Source organism: Myxocyprinus asiaticus, chromosome 31 (genome assembly GCF_019703515.2).
Source record: "Myxocyprinus asiaticus isolate MX2 ecotype Aquarium Trade chromosome 31, UBuf_Myxa_2, whole genome shotgun sequence".
Lineage (NCBI taxonomy): Eukaryota > Metazoa > Chordata > Actinopteri > Cypriniformes > Catostomidae > Myxocyprinus > Myxocyprinus asiaticus.
This window is the reverse complement of record NC_059374.1, coordinates 2,483,035-2,500,709: the sequence shown is the minus strand read 5'-3', so window position 1 is coordinate 2,500,709 and position 17,675 is coordinate 2,483,035. Positions and strand designations below refer to the sequence as shown.

The 17,675-nt window shown below is 42.7% G+C and overlaps 1 protein-coding gene across 7 annotated transcripts in view; it reads left to right on the top strand.

The window, feature by feature from the left end:
* The first annotated feature begins 13,077 nt into the window (after nucleotides 1-13,077).
* The window catches only part of LOC127422255 (elastin-like), a 120,099-nt gene continuing 115,501 nt past the window's right edge, over nucleotides 13,078-17,675 (top strand). For all 7 annotated transcript variants that reach the window (XM_051665644.1, XM_051665645.1, XM_051665643.1 and 4 more), the window contains exon 1: nucleotides 13,078-13,372. In XM_051665644.1, the coding sequence (XP_051521604.1) occupies nucleotides 13,297-13,372 (76 nt within the window). In that variant the 5' untranslated portion in view covers nucleotides 13,078-13,296. The remainder of the gene's footprint in view (nucleotides 13,373-17,675) is intronic.

The following is a 17,675-nucleotide window of genomic DNA, read 5'->3' as shown; positions in this document are numbered from 1 at the left end:
ATCTTGTCGGAAGTATGTCATGTGGAGAAGTCGCATGGTAGGTCCTACCCGAGGGGGGAGGAGTTTCTACAAACATGGTGACCAGGGGCAGAGGGGCCTCTGCCCAAGGAAGACGCAGTTACTGACAGGGAAACGATTTAGCGGATGATATCACATAGGGCCACCTATGGGGAACTAGCACATGTGGAGCACGTACCCCAGTCGAGGGCCTAATTAGCACAAGTACTGGGTCGGCAGCGAGTTTCTCCGCGAACTCGTCTGCCACAGGGCTAAGGAGGAAAGTCATCCAGGGACACAGCTACCTCAAGGGAGGGGAAAGGCACTATGCGCAAGCAGTACACCCGGCCAGCTGTCCCGGAACTTACCTGCTCGTACCTGACAATACACGGGACGAAACCAGCTCAACCCGGAGATTGTAGAACCTCGCAAAGGTGTTGGGTGTTGCCCAGCCCACTTCTCTGCAGATGTCTGCCAAAGAGGCGCCACTGGTCAGGGCCCAGGAGGCCGCTATACTCCTAGTAGTGGGCTCATAACCCCACTGGGGGTGGCACGTCCTGAGCGTGATATGCCAACATGGTGGAGTCAACGACCCAGTTGGCAATCCTGTTTGGAGACAGCGCTTCCTTTCCGCTGTCCACCAAAGCAGACAAAGAGCTGCTCGGAGCTTCTAAAGCTCTGCGTGTGATCCAAATAGATGCATAAAGCACGCACCGGACACAGCAACACCAAGGCTGGGTCTGCCTCCTCCTGGGGCAGTGCTTGCAGGTTCACCACCTGATCCCTAAAAGGGGTCATGGGAACCTTGGGCACATAGCCCGGTCAGGGTCTCAGGATCACGTGAGAGTAACCCGGACTGAACTCCAGGCACGATTCACTGACAGAGAAGGCCTGCAAGTCCGCTACCCTCTTGATGGAAGAGAGCGCAGTCAGGAGGGCAGTCTTCAAAGAGAGTGCCTTAAGCTCAGCTGAATCCAGGGGCTCAAAGGGAGCTCCTCGTAGACCCCGAAGGACTACAGAGAGGTCCCACAAGGGGATGAGGTGCGGTCTGGAGGGATTCAACCTCCTTGTGCCTCTCAGGAACCTGATGATCAAGTCGTGCTTCCCCAAACACTTACCATCCACTGCATCGTGATGTGCCGAAATGGCGGCTACATACACCTTCAAGGTGGAGGGGGACAGCTGCCCCTCCAGCCTCTCCTGCAGGAAGGAAAGCACCGATCTGACTGCTCATCTCTGGGGGTCTTTCGCGTCAGGAAGAACACCACTTAGCAAACAGACGCCACTTCAAGGCATACAGGCACCTTGTAGAGGGAGCCCTAGCCTGAGTGATTGTGTCTACCACCGCGGGTGGTAGGCCACTTAGGTCTTCCACATCCTGTCCAAGAGCCAGACGTGGTGATTCCAGAGGTCTGGTCGCGGGTGCCAGATGGTGCCCCATCCCTGAGAAAGAAGGTCCTTTCTCAGGGGAATTCGACAGGGGGGCTGTCGTGAGGAGCGTGAGATCTGAGAACCACATCTGGGTGGGCCAGTAGGGTGCTACTAGAACGACCTGCTCCCCATTCTCCCTGACCTTGCAAAGGGTCTGTGCAAGTAGGCTCACTGGGGGAAATGCGTATTTGCATAGTCCCGGGGGCCAGCTGTGTGCCAGCGCATCTATACCGAGGGGTGCCCCAGTCAGGGCGTACCAAAGTGGGCAGTGGGAGGATTCCCAGGAAGCAAACAGGTCTACCTGTGCTCAACTGAATCGACTCCAAATCAGATGGACCACCTGGGGGTGGAGTCTCCACTCTCCACTAAGCATAACCTCCACGCCGGGGCCGGGCCATTGGGACGGGCTGCGGCGGAGCCGGTGCTGATGCTGCAGTAGGACGCCCTTGGTGACGAGCAGACGGGGTGCAGGGTCTTGAGCCGCGCCGGGGCAGGATGTGTTGAATAGCCTCCGTCTGCTGCTTCACCACTGAGAACTGCTGGGCAAAGTCCTTGATGTGTCGCCGAACAGGCCAACCTGGGAAATGGGGGTGTCAAGGAACCGTGCCTTGTCAGCCTCTCTCATCTTGACCAGGTTGAACCAAATGTGGCGCTCCTGGACCACCAGGGTGGACATCGCCTGCCCGAGAGACCGCGCCATGACCTTCGTTGCCCGGAGAGCGAGGTCGGTCGCCGAGCGCAGTTCCTGCATAAATCCCAGGTCAGAACTACCCTTATTCAACTCTTTTAGCGCCTTGGTTTGGTGTACCTGCAAGAGAGCCATGGCGTGCAGGGCAGAGGAGGCTTGTCCAGCAGCACCATAGGCCTTAGTCATAAGAGACGACATAAATCTACAGGCCCTGGATGGGGGCTTCGGGCGCCCATGCCAGGTGGCGGCGCTCTGCGGGCACAGGTGCACTGCGAGTGCCTTATCCACCTGGGGGATCACTGAATACCCCTTGGCCGTCCCACCATCGAAGGAAGTGAGAGTGGGGGAGCTGAAAGATCGGGATCGGGTAGTAAAATGTGCCCCCCGTGATCTTGTCAGCTCCTCATGTACTTCTGGGAAGAAAGGGACCTGTGCAGGGTGCGGCCGTGAGCGGCGCTCTGGGCCCAGGAACCAATCATCGAGCTGAGAGGGTTCAGGGGAGAGTGGAGGGTTCCACTCTAGCCCAACGCTCACGGCTGCCCACGAAAGCATGTCCATCATCTCTGCATCGGCCTGAGACTGGGCGACCATACCCAAAGGAGGAAGCCCAGCCGAAGCCTCCACATCAGACTGGACGATCCCCTTCTCCGATGCTGCGCTCGATAACTCATTGTCTTCCCGGGCTCCGAATAAGAGGTTGAACTCGCCCTGAACGAGCCGGCGGTCTCATCCGAGAGCCCGACCGGGGCAAGGGAGCGTGCTGAGGATTGGGAGGTCCATGGGGGGTTACCCGGCGGAGGTGCTCCCATTGAAGTCCCCAAATCGCCCCCAGTGCTAACCGACACGGCCTCATACCCGTAGGTAGAAGACCGAGGCGGGGAGCCGCTGGGGTGGCTTGCTTTCTTACGAAGGCAAGCCATGACCACAACGTTGCCATGGTCATGTTCTTGCAATGAGGACAAGACCCATCCACGAACGATGTCTCAACGTGGGCAGCGCCCAGACACATAAGACAGCGATCGTGGCCATCAGAAGTGGAGAGATAACGACTACAACCAGGAATAACACACAAACGGAAAGGCATTTTTAAAAAGACATTCCGTGTGTGCCACTCTTTTAGATTTGAAAATATATTAGGCGTTCAGACAGAAAACAGTAACTTCATCTATAGGCTTCAGCAATACCCAATCACAGCTGAGTTTGCTTTCACTTGTAAACACATGCACGTGACAGACTGTGACATCGGTAAATTCAGAACTTATCTCATTTGTGTTCAACATTGGATGATACCAGACTGATTGTGGAGGTGGAGAAGAACAAAGTGCTCTATTGTTTACCTTTTAGATGCAAATGTGGTCCTCCTCCTCATGTAAATAAGATTTCACGACTATCAAATTTGTAATACTTATCAATGACCCACTCCTGATAACCATTTTATAAATTGTGGTCTTTATTAAAAATAAATACTCACCATAGTAACATAGAAATCACAGTATTTTTCTGTATAGAGCCGCTGCTGTGACACTACAGAAACACTTCCCGAGTGAAAGCCCTGTCGAGCCCATAAACATTTCAGTTTATATTTTTAGTATATTTTATTTATATATAAAAAAAATTTTAATAGTTTGTGCAGTACATTTTCATTACAATAAACTTACATTTCCATAACTTTTTTATTTCACTTTAAAAAAAATGCACTTGCACAATGATCTGCCAAGTGTCTTCTTTAAAAAGAGGCCAGGCTTAGGTCTGTACTCCCTAGCATTAATGAGTTACAACCATTTAAGTTTACACCCATATATAGTAAGAAAGGAATAATAACAATTAATGTGTTGCCATGGCAACACTATTTAAGATATCAAATATCCCTTTACAATTTTACACCAGCAGTGTCTTGACATTATTCTAAAGAATTTTGAAGCAATTCATGGAAACACAAGAGGGCTATTTCAAAGCCTGATAAAATTGCCTTACTTCCTGGTGCCAGCTGGTGGCGCTATGACCGTGACCCATAATAGCTGCATAAATGTAATCAGCCATCATTACAAAACATACATCAAAATCATACAATGCACACAGAAGATATAAGGAACTTCCTGTTTAAAATTTTTAGCCATAAATGTATTGCTGTGCCATGGCAAAACTGTTCAAAATATCAAAAATCTGTTCGCAATTTAGCATCTACAATGTCTTGGCATGATGTTGTACAAATTTGGTGCCAGTCACAGGAATACCCTATGAGGAGTATTTAAAAGTTCAGAGCTTGCGGTTTTCAGAAAATCCAAAATGGCTGACTTCCTGTTGAGCGGAGCTAATGACTATAGTTATGAAAGTTGCCCGGCTTGGTGAGAACTATATATGTACCAAGCTTGGTGACTGTAGGTGAAAACGGTGGTGCTACAGAGCCCCCCTTACATGCCCATTTTCAAGGGGGTACTACAGAGCCCCCCTGCAATTTTGCCCAGCCCTAATGGCCGACGACTCTGATGTGTGCGCAAAAAGATTTCATGCATGTTAAGTACCCCAAAAGTACAGAAAACTTTGAAAAAAGAATAATAATAATAATCCTTAGAAGAACAATAGGGCATCTGCACTTTCAGTGCTTGGGCCCTTATAATAATACTAACGAAAACAATAGGTGCCACCTTCGGTGCTTCGCAACTAATAATAATAAGTTTAGCCTATAAGTTATATATAATTTAATGGTATTAGCATAATAATAAACATTGCCTTCTAAAGGGCTTCAGTGTAAGTAATGTAACTTGAGTAACTTGTTTGGTACTTTAATATTTACTGTGTTATTTACTTGTATTTAGCTACTTTATCAAGAGGGTAGTTTGACTATAGTTTATCAATATAAACCCGCAGAGACGCACTGAAGCAAAATTGCAATATGTTTACAGCAATTAAATAAGATTAAATATTTCACTAAATTCACTAAATCATTGATAAATATTCCAATTTTTTTGACGTAGCTTAATTTGATCTAAATTTGAGAGTGTCAGGTGACTGCTCTGAGATAAACATACCAAAATCACAGCCCCTATGCTTGCAGGGAAGGCTGCTCAAGAAAGTTAAACATTATGTACTTGTATATATAATTATGAATGGCAAATTTTGCAACCTTGAAACCTCATCAATGCAATTTTGCAATGTTTACCCCCAAATTCACCACAAAACAAAATCTGCAAAAACATGATTTTGTGTAACCAGTGGCTCCCTAAAAACCCTCTATCAATGCTATGGAGGCTAAAATATACCATTTCAAACTAGCATTTTTAGCCTGACAAATGAAGTAATCAGTCAACTACTGTATGCATTGTTCTATCAGGTGAATAACTGAAAGGACGTTAATGATCATTATCTGAATAAAAATAATTGATCAAAAGAAATGACGTTATCATATTTCAAAACACATCGGTGAACATAGGCCAATAGAAATGAAGCTAAAAGCCTAAGCAAAGTATTCTTTGAGCAGGCCAGTAGAGCCATTATTACTCTGTCAGCTTGTTAGAACCGATATCATTTATGTCAGCTATCTATCTTTAAAGTCCAGTCTTGGTTTTAATGGGATTAGAGTGTAATATTGTCTTTTCACATGCAATGTAAGTTGTGATATGGTATTACTGCCAAGAAAATAACCGGGTACATGACTCATTAATTGCACAAGAAACAATTTAAGAGCAGCAAATTAGCTGTAACTGCAGTTAATTGAGCAATTACTAGCCACTATTTACTTCTTTGAAAACATAAGGCATAATCTTTTAAATTTATTCATTTTCTGCTTAATAGCAATCATGTGTATAATACAACAAGTGAACTAAACCTGCTCTGCTATTTCTTAGATATAATCACAAAAATTCCAAGATGTATCCAGACTTTTACAATGAAGTGTTGAATGTTTTAACAACTGAACTATTTGACAAATGCAAGTCTGGATAATATTCACATACTCCTTGGTCACATAAACAAGGCAAGTCTTTTGGCATCTATGAGATGCTGAAAGGACAAGCACCAGACATGAGCTAAAATAGAGAAGCTGACAAAAAAGAGGAAAAAGCTTTTGACTTCCAAAAAATGCACTCATTGTCCTGAAACAGGCTCATTAGGCAAAAGTTATTATTCCTGAGCTAATCACGGGAATAATGTGGTTGCGCAGGATGCGGTGTAAGGTCAGGAGGGTTCATAATGCTTTGGGTGCAAGCGAATGATGTACTGTATGGGCTCTCTATTCATGTGTGCCTGGAAATGTTTGATATCTTTTAAACTTTTACAGGCATATTCCATAATTCAAAGGGAACTAGCTCATTAAATGTAACATGCATCTCTCATTACAGGTTATTACAGGTCATTTTATTTCCGTCAACACAGCCACACTTGAGTGAGTCACATTTGAGTGAGTGCAATATTTAAGTGTAGCACTATATCTTTTTTTTTTTCTTTTTTCAGTTAAATTTCTGAACATATTAATTATTTGATGCATGAATAATTAAATCATATTATAGAGCTGAGGAGGGCAGGGCCGGGCTGGAATGATGCACGCCCGGTCCCCAATCAGCCTGATGGGGCGTGCGAGGGATAAAGGTGGCCGGGGACGACAGTTCGAGAGAGAGAGAATTACAGGCAGCTGTACTGTGTGTGTTTATGGTTGTGTGTTTTTGGTTAAGTTGTTCATTAAATTATTATTTAAGTTGTCAAGCCGGTTCTCGCCTCCTCCATTCCCTCAAACCCCCTTACACTGGTGCCGAAACCCGGGAGGGAGGAGGGATTCCTGTCGCAGAGTCCTCGACACTGCCGTCCACCCAGGGGAGCGCCGCTGCCATCCGACGGGGGACGGAGTAGCCCGACCACCCGGACGCGGGGAATGGCCGCCGTCCGCGAGGCGAGTGGGGACTGGACTCCCTGACCTCCTGGAGCGAGGGAGCCGCTGCCGGGGGTGGAGGAGTGCTCTGCCGTCCCCCGGGAACACGGAGGGGTCAAGAGAAGACCGCCGTCCACGGGGGGGAGGAGGGAAGCGACTCCCCGACCGCCTGGAGTGGTAGGGCCGCTGCCAGGGGCGGAGGAGTGTCCCCACGGAACGCTGGGAACGCGGAGGGGCGTTCTGTCCGCTGGGGGTCGGAGGTCTGACTCTGGTCCACCCGGGGAGGAGCAGCTGCCGTCTGCCTGAGAGGGTGGAGGAGTGATCGAGGACCACGTGACGGTGCATCAGAGAACCGGTGAGTTCCTTTTTCTCTCTCTCCTTTCTTTCTCTCTGTCACTCCGTGTTGGCCTTTCCCTCGCCTATTTTGTTTTTGTTGTTGTTTTTCCCCTCCTGTCTCCTCCCAGGTCGAGGGAGGCGAGGATGACCCGCCGGCAGTCGGGGCACAAGGCACGCCCCCCAGAGAGGAAGGGGGGATGTATGTCATGCCGGGGGCTCCCCGGCCTGAGGCAACGCCGGGAGGAGTGTAGAGCCGAGGAGGGCGGGGCCGGGCTGGAATGACGCACGCCCGGTCCCCAATCAGCCTGATGGGGCGCGCGAGGGATAAAGGTGGCCGGGGAAGACAGTTCGAGAGAGAGAGAATTACAGGCAGCTGTACTGTGTGTGTTTATGGTTGTGTGTTTTTGGTTAAGTTGTTCATTAAATTATTATTTAAGATGTCAAGCCGGTTCTCGCCTCCTCCTTTCCCTCGAACCCCCTTACACATATGTTTTAATTAGGTTTTTTTTTTTTTTTTTTTAAATGTTTTTGAGAGTATTTTGAGAGCATTACATTTTGTCCACTGCAATAGATAGTTAGATATATATAGAAAATATTCTATGTAAATAGCTAGAAATCAGTATTCCAGTTATCCCTGGTGCAACACCATTTTTGTCAGCCATGCAGAATTTATATTGTCATAAATAAAACAATAAAAAACAATGACATATAAAGAAGACATACATATGAAATTAAGAATAGGGGTCAAAATTAATCACCCATGGTGATGTGGATGTGTGGTTAAAAATGGCTTTTAAAGGGGTAATGAAATGGAGAATCAAATTTCCCTTGATATTTAGACATATAAGAGGTAACTGTACTTTAAAAACATACTGTAAATTTCAGAACTCAAAACATCCTCCCAAGTCCAAAAAGATAATTTATAGTTGCCACCCTGCTGAAACGTCTCGTTTTGAAATTTGTCTGTTCATGATGTCATGACACATTGCTCATTTGTATTTACACATCCCACAACATGCGTCATCGAACCCTTAGCCCCGCTCACTGGCGCGCAATTTAATTTAAGAGAGCAGGCCTTCCGTGGCTAACGATTCCTAACATAACACCTAAGGGGACCCATATGGACTATTTGGGATTATTTTTTTATATATTCATGCACTAGACAGACATCTTTGACTGCTTGATACATATCTCATGCCACTTTTAAAAGACAGTGTCAAGTTACAACTCTGAAAGGGAGAAGCAATTCTATTTCATTCAGCTGCTGTCTGTGTTGATTTGAGCACAAACACGTCATGGATGTGTTCTTTCACCCACCTGCGCTATTTTTAATTGTTGGTGTATGTAAACATAGGATGTCTTTGACGATTAACTTTTCGACCGTTTCGTTGTGTTTCCGCCAATGTGCGCCTCAGTGTGCCTGCAGTATGTATGTGCGTAATTTCACCGTTCTTTGAACTATGTATGTGCATTTTTTTCAGCTCATGTCAGCATGAATTGCTTGTGAACAGACAAAATACGATTCAAGCTTTGCAAAGGAACTGTTACTGAAGGAGGGAGCAGTTAAAAACACTTCAAAAACGTAAGTAAACCATTTCATTGATGAATATTTCAAATGTCAAGTCAGTTTTATTTGTATAGCATGTTTCACAACACACATCGTTTCAAAGCAGCTTTAACAAAAAATGAAACTGTAATATCTATAAAGTCTTAGAGTGATCATTGTGTAGTTTGATTAAATATGTAAATTGTGTATAAAAATGTAATAATTCAATAATAATTGTATTTGGAACCCCTGTAAGCAATCTGAAAGTGATTGTGGCAAGTAACACAAAACTCCATAAGATGTTGGTTAATATAGGAAAATAACCTTAAGAGAAACTACGCTCACTGTGGGGGCGAGTTTCCCTCTGGCTAACCAGCATGAATATAATGCCTATATAGTTATTTATGTGCAGTGCAGGTCATGGTTTAAGACTAGTAAGCTAAGTGTTAAGGTCCAATGTAAAAAAAAAAAAATTAACTGTAAGATGACTAATGTCTTTGAAGTCCATCCTGGATTAGCTGCAGATATTCACATAGATGCATTGTCCTTTGTTAGTTGGCTAATGAAGGCTTTTGTTAGCAATTAAATGATAGTCTATGTATTCCATTTCAAGAGTGTAGTCCATCAAAAGACAAAGGTGATGCAGGCAGAGATCAATGAGGTGCATTGCAGTTCAACCTGCAGGTCATTTCGGTGAGGTTCAGTGGGGTCCATCCTAAATCCAAGGTTCAGGCAGTGGCATATGAAGTGTCCGATGTCTTACAGTTGGAGTAGTGTCTGATGTCTTACAGTAGAAGGTCACATAAGTACTGTGGAGCTAGACCATTCAAAGCTGTGTATGTAGTTAACAGAATTTTAAAATTAATATGAAATTTAACAGGTAGCCAATGTAATGACGATAAAATAATATCATATTTCTTGGTTCTATTCAGCACTCTGGCAGCACATTTTGAACCAATTGAATTGTATATATTGAACTTGCTGGACATCCTCCCAGTAATGCATTACAGTAATCTAGTCATGAGGTCATGAATGCATTAATTAGTTTTTTGGCATCAGCAACAGAGAGCATGTGTCTTAAAAGCAGTATTTCTGAGGTGGAAGAATGCTGTTCTACAAACATTAGAAATTTGATTTTCAAAGGACAGATTTGTATCAAATATAACATCGCTGTAGAAGATGATGTAACAGTACATCCATCGAGAGACAAATTATATTTTAGCGGCTTATTTTTAGAGGTTTTTGGTCCAATAAATAGTACCTCTGTTCTGTCGGAATTGAGTAGAAGGAAATGTCTGGCCATCCAATCTTTGATTTCACTGATACACTCTGCTAATTTGGAGAAATGTGAATTTTCGTTGGGTTTAGAATGTCATGACTGTTTGATAGTTTATGGTGCTGAGTGTTAACAGTTGTGCTTGAGATGAACAGTTTAATATATTCAGATGCAATGTGTTGGATGTGCGTTATGTGTAAACCTGCAATTTTGATTTATAATGTTCCTCCGACTGAGTTTGTTGAATTTGAGGGGCTGCATGTTAGCCAATCTGAACAGTGGGCATTAAGTTTTAAGGCAAACGCTTAGGCCAAAACAAAGCATTTTAGACAGGGGGCTAAAAACAGGGTGGAAAATAATCATATATTACTAAACTGTGACTGTTGTGGTTAAAAAAAAAAGCTTTTATAACATTATCAGTGGACCTCAGGGAAGATAATAAAATTATAAAAACTACCACTTCATGACCCCTTTAAAGATGTGTTTACTATAGTGGACACCATGCAGTGCATGGTTAATGAACTGCGGATATAGATCAGTGTCCTGAAACGGCCTTAAGTTAAGGCAGGAACAGCAAACAATTATGTTGTCTAAATATCATTGAGCTTGTTGATTAAAATTTATAAAGCCCCCTCTGTCTTTCCATCTCTATCTGTGTCAACAGCTGTGAGGATTTCAAAGTGACCCACTCTTCTCCCTCTTATGTCATTCTTGGGAAAAATTACACTGGAGCCATTTAAATCAGTGGAGACAAAGCTTTCTTGAAGAAACCCTCTTCACCAGGCTTTGAGAGACTCCTCCAACTGCAAAATATACAAAAAACAAACAAAACTTGGACCAAGTTTTTTTACATTAATGAGGCATGTGACTTATTCAAGGGAAATTTTGTGTCCTGGACACATCGTCTGTGTGCATGTGATCAACAGCCTAAGTCATGGTCTTGGTTAAAGGACATTGCAAAATTACATTGCATATAAAGGAGTATTATTTGCCCCTGGATTTGATTTTTAGGGGCATTTTATACCTTTATGAAGCCTTTATGAGTGCTTTTCCCCAACCATTCAAAACATAAACTGTCTCTCAACTGTTCATGTCAATTTAATCAATTAATGAATACATTGCAATTTCTAACAAAACTAATAACCAGCTGAAGTTTTACATGAATTGCACCACTTTATAAGATGGAGACGTCTGGCTTTGACTGAACATTCACTGATAACTACAGCTGCTAGACAGGAAGTTCCTCTGGCCAACAGCCTCCCCAGTGAGGGGAGACCCCCCAGGTAAGGACTTACATGAAAACAGCTGTGATGTGTTGCTTGATTGATGCTCTGATTTAGGTTTTTGAAATTTAGGTCATAATCAACAGATTAGGACCAGCACTAGAAGCATGTGTGACTTTCCTTTATTGGATCGGGATCTAGATGGGGAATGAGGTTAGAAGAAAGGGTGAGGGTTAGGATTTCAAAGGTTGGGGGTAGGTAAAGTGGTTTGGGGCTAACCCTAGAATAGGAAATGTACTGGGGTTTGGAATAGGGGTTAGGATTGAAGATTATGATACAGGATAGATTATGAGATGAAAAGTCAGGGGCATCACTTGGAATTGAAGTTAATGATTAAGGTTGGAACTAGAGGTTGAAGTTAAAATGTTAGGATTTAGAGTTGTAACAAAGGGTCAAATAAGGGTTTGTAGTAAGAATTAGGACCAGGGATTGAAATCAGGTTTAGCTGAAAGGGTTGGGTAGACCTGTAGGTTAAGGGTCAAGGATAGAATTAGTGGTTGGAGTTAGGGTTTAGGACTCTAAGTTAGCGGTTGACATTAGGAATAGGATGTATAGCTGGGGTTATGATCAGGGCAAGGCCCAAAGTATACATCAGTTTGTACTTCTACGCTAGTGTGTGTGTTCAGTCGAACACTCTAGCCTGTCCATGTATACTCCATCTGACTGTGTGCATGAATACAGGCAGCTGATGAATGCACACTATGACTGCTATGCAATACTGGACTATTTCTCTTCAGTAGATTAGACCCATAAAGATGTATTGATAGTCTTTCAGACTCACGTCATACAAATGCAGGTATATTTTGACCTCACACAAGTGCTCTTTACATGCACATCCTATTTCTCTCCTGTTGTGCACCAGCATTTATGTCATCTTCTTGCACTATTTTGTGAAGTAGTCGCAATGCAACTGTATGCATATGCTAGGATCGGCTCACATTCACTGGTCACAAGCCCATGATACTCATGTTTATGAGAAGGCCTGTGTCCATCTAGCATGCTCAGATGTTTTGTTTTTTTGTTTTTTTATGCTGTGCAAGTCCTGCCATCAGAGAGCCTCTCTTAACTCTTAATTTGCAACATGCAATAAGTTTGTAGGCAATTTATAAGCTTTGTAAAGATCTCTTATTACTAATAATATGCAAGCAGTCACACGTTCATGTGTCATAAGTATCATTGTAGTTATACCTGGCAGGCGTAAAAGATTACAGATGCATTACAAAGCATTCAACATGCGTTTCAATGAACAACAGGCTTAATTTCCCCCATGACTCTGTTACACAAACATCGGTTGAGTTTCCTTTGATTGAACTGTCATCTGAAAAAAAGACTCAGAAATAAGAAACTTCGTAACCACGTGAGGATCAGTGCATGGTGTGAGACTTTTAGTTGTAAGGCAGAAACCCAGCGATTGGGAAAACATCCTTATCCAAGTACTGATTTCACTTTATTCCTCTGCTCACATAAAAAATGAGAACTCCTCTTAAAGTCCATGCAAATGTCTGGCAGACAGTGGAATTCTTTTTGGAAGAGAGAGTGGGAAAGCTGGTCTCTTGCTCTCTCTGTGTCTCCTGTTCTCTCTCGTCCTTCGTCCTTCCCTCCCCTCTCTCCCGTATTCTCTCTCTCTCTTTATCTGGCAGCACTCAGGTTTTTTGGCAGTAGTGACCAGAATAAAAACAGCAACACCAGACATAGAAGAGAAAAAAGTGCAATGATCCATTGAACCAAAGGCTTTGCCCTTTCTTAATTACGTCGTGTCCAGTATCATTTCTTTTTTCTTCCCCTCTTCATTTTTTTTTTGACATATTTGAAGTGGTAATTAGCTCTTGGAGAATAAAACCAGCTGATTTGGGGAGGGCCGGTGCATTTTGGGGCGAGATGGCAAGCAGAAGGGTTTCGTTGCTACTTCTCGGATTCTTCCTCACCACACAGCTGAGTCCTTCGCTACAAGGAGGTAGGTGTACACTTTGATGGCTCATATAGGAGACCCGGAGATACATTACATGTGTTGGAGCAACCTAGTGGGCTTCCTAAGTTGTTTCCTGCACATTTAAAGAAATTTTGTTTCCTGCACATTTAAAGAAATTTTGTTTCCTGCACATTTAAAGACATTACTTTAGATTTTAAAGTTTGCATGGTGCTGAAAGCAGAGTTAGAGGAGTTCGTATGCAACTGTGCTACAGGTGTTTATTAAAGGCATGATGATTTTGTCATACATTGTCACGGAGGTCAAGGGATGTCGATGTGTAGAGATCATTCTTTGCTAATAACATGCAAGTAGTTATTCGTTTATTATATTTATGTTATGAGTTTTATTATATTTGTGTATACCTGGCAGAATGACAAGATTACAATGCCATTACATCTTCTACATACTCTTTTGAAAATGCTGCTGTACCATAAATAAATTGATACATTTATTGATTCATTAACAACTGGATTTATTGTGTTTTAATGGACACACCATCCCGGTAATACCTCTCCAAACCAACCACCCACTTCCAATAATTTACATACTATTCAATGCACAATCCCCCAAAATAAAAAAGATAACATGAATTCAGACAAAGTTGACATGACATTCTTCACATCGCAAAAATTGCCACCATGTCTTTTTACTGTGGAATCTGGTCAACATTAATGGGAAACAATTGGGGTGGTGACATTAACATATTCCATATATGGTTTTCATTTGCCTAATATCATCCAGGAAATTTCAAACCTAATGTTCTAAAAAAGGATGTTTTTTCAGAGAAAACAATTTCTCTGTATGAATAAACATATGATATCAATATATAAGCAGTTCTTGGGCCAGCTTTAAAAGTTTTGTATGTTACCATATTATGCACACACAATTTTTTTGTGCACATATGAATCTTTTTTGATAAGTATATTTACTAACATGACACGCATATAAATTATTGCAAATAGTTTAATTATATGTCTAAGATAACCTTATATAAGTGTTCTGTCTTTTGGCATTCCCTATCAATGAACGTTTATGAAAGATTCAAAGCTTTTATAGCGAATCATTGCAAAAAGTACAAACCACCAAATGCAGGCTGCAAAGACTTTACAGAAAAAATATTATAAACATTAATCCCAGTTACAGATGTTAGCTCAACTTCTCCTGTGTCTTGTTTCATGTGCCAGAATGCTCGACAGGGAATATGACTGTAATGAATGTTGTTTCTCTTGAAGGCTGTTCCTCTCAATTGTAGAATGTTTTGCGTGGCTGACGGGGTGGGTTGTGATTAGTTTGTTAATCGAAAACACAGCTCATGCATTCTGCATTTCTAAAGACTGCAGCTGGACTCTCTTTTCTGTCAGCTCGTGTAGAATTTACATCATAAAAACCATGCCGGTGGAAATCGCTGTCCAGGCAAGAGCACAATTGCCCATTGGGTCAGAGTCTCTGCGTATGTTACGTGTTGTTGCAGTCTCTCAAAGAACATTGCTTTTGCAAGTACAAGGGCAAATTGTGGTCAAGAGGAATGCAACATAAGACAAGGAAGTCAAATAATCTCCATCACGTTTTTGGCCCCTCTCTTTAGGTCGCAGTTGTTCAGATGTTCTTGGATGTGTGTCTGTGCAATGTTTAGCCATGATTGGATAGCAAGTGAGGGTCTGTTCCCAGTTTCCAAACAAAGCCAGAGTTTTTCACAGTGATTAATTTATTTTCTCAAAAATACTTTTTTCGGCACTTGCTTATGTATGTCTTTCCAGGCTGTTCCTAAAAGAGACCTCTTTCAGCAATGTTTCACTGACGGTGAATTAATTTATTGTGGAGAAATACTGCTCTTGTTGCCTGTGAGGATTTCTATCTGAGATATGTTTTCCATAAAAGCCATTGGGTCTGCATCTTAATTTCAGTGGTCTGCTATGTTCATTTTGATAATTAAATTGGAGGCCATAAAAAGCTCAGCTATTTCCTCTCTGTATTTCTGTAGCTCTGTCCAGCTCCAGCATGACAAATTGCAGGTTTGTTCGATCCAGGCCTTTCTGTAGGGCACCTGTGATATTTGTGTTGAGAGTGAGTGAAAACTGTCACAGCCATGGATAGAGAATCCTTTCCTGCTTCTATCAAACAACTAATTGCTTTGAAGACCAAACTAATTCAGTCACCTCCAAGATATACTTCAAACAAAATGTAAAGCTGCTTTTAGGGCAGACTACCTATCATGATCCATGAAAGTAAAAGTATTTATCCATAACCAGCCCCAATGACCCTGTACAGGGTTCGTTCAGTACTGTCATAAATGAATAAATAGCTTTCTGAGCACATTCTTATCAAATCACCTCTGTATTGGACAGTTACCAAAGTCTCCCTATGAATTTCAAAGTTCAGAGCCTCTGAGTTTATATAGACAGCTCACGCAGGTTGAATGTTTTCTCTGCTGGTGTGAGTGAGTTATGGGGCAGGTGGGTATTTCGGGACCTTGGGAAGTTACTGTGTCACCAGATTTTTGCTTAATAGTCTTAATCACCATTGGTGATTTTGGTGCATGGCATTAACCCCAAACCCTTGCTGAAAAGATAAACTTAGACCAATATGAAGTTCCATGCTGGTGCAGGCAAATAAGATATTTTGATGAAGCTGGCTGAATAAGAAAGTATTGCTGGTAAAGTTAGTTTAGAATTTGGTGGTGACCAGCAGAGCTGAAAGAATGTCATTTGGATAAATTATTTTGGAAGCAAAAAGCTCACATCCATGCGGTACACTAACCCTGTAATGCTTTATTCAAGGGCACAAGAGCACCCACTAAGAGACTTCATGTTAAAACATATAGTGTTACAAAGCATGCAATAACTGTTGTATTGAGTAATGATCTTGCGGGATCCCACAGTCTCTCTGCTTTATTGGAACTGGCATTAAGTCTAAAGTAACTAAACAGTTGATAGATTGTGTAAACATACCTAAGACATTGGCAGCACTTTGGAAAGCCCTTGGATCTACCAGTTATCGTGTCCCAAGTGTTCCCATTATTCTTATACCTTCCTGTTGTAATTTATCACTCAGAAGTCTGTCGTACATGTAGCCGAAAGACAATCAATCATATTTTGCTTGGTACTGGGTAACAGTGCCCTTCAAACATCTTTATTGTTTGCATCTTAGTGCAGACACCAGTACAGTACAGCACGGCAGACACACCAGGCCCCAGCGCTCTCTCTCGCAGCCAAAATAATTAGGGTGTTTTATGACAACAGCTATTAATGACACGCTGGATATGAGAGGATGAACAGGGCCAAGGCCAGATGAAAGGAAAGAAAAGCAAGGTCTTGCCTTCTTCTAGTCTCGTAAGAATTAAGAAACCTTCCTTTAACTCAGCAGTGCTTGAAATAAGGGGAGCACTTTTAAAAAGGCACTACTTGGCGTAAGTCTCTGGCTTAGAACATGAGAGGAGCTCAGTCCATTAGGTCTCGTCCTTATTGACACTTGCCTGGCTCTGCTTGAAGGTGTATGAAATCACCTCCATATCAGATGGCACACCTCTGCTGTAAAATGGAATTATGATGAATTGCTACCCCAGGCCCCCTCTACGAATTCCCAGTCTGATTAGCGACTCCCCCAGAGATGCTTTATGACAAATGTCTGATGGGAGTGCCTCTCTGGGTTTCATCCTGAAGATCTTGTTTTCCAAAACTGGCTGTAAGCTTTGGAAAGCTCGCTTAAAGGAATTAATGTCTCGTGGTATGTCTAGTGGTGTGTTGATGGATTTTAACTCTGCGTTTGCCATTCTGTCTGCTGACTGGGGCTGCTGTTAACGTTGTAATGCCTGTAATGTTCAATACATACAATGCTTTTCACAAATTATAGCTCTGCTGAAAAGACCGGTGTAGAAATTCCAACCTGGTTTATGATGGTCAATGATGGATTGTGCTGCTCTAGCTAGTAACCAGTATAGTCATGCTTAGCTAGAGAAGCTAATCAACCAGAATTGTTATTCTGATGAAACTGATTGACAAAGTCTTGCTAATTAAACAAGTTAAGAAGTCTGGAAACACCACCATGCTTGGGAATAGGGATGGGAATTCTAAGGAACTTAATGGTTCTGGTTCGATTCTGATTCCACTTAATGATTCTAGTTCCATAACAATGTCATTAAAGATGTTTTTACTACTTGAAGTGTTTTTTCACCATTGGGCCGAACGGTTCTGAGCACTGTGAGAAACGGTACCAGGAGCATTTCCACTTGAGCATGGTTTGATACAGTACGATGACAAAATGTTACTGGCCTGGATTTCTCAGCACCGTT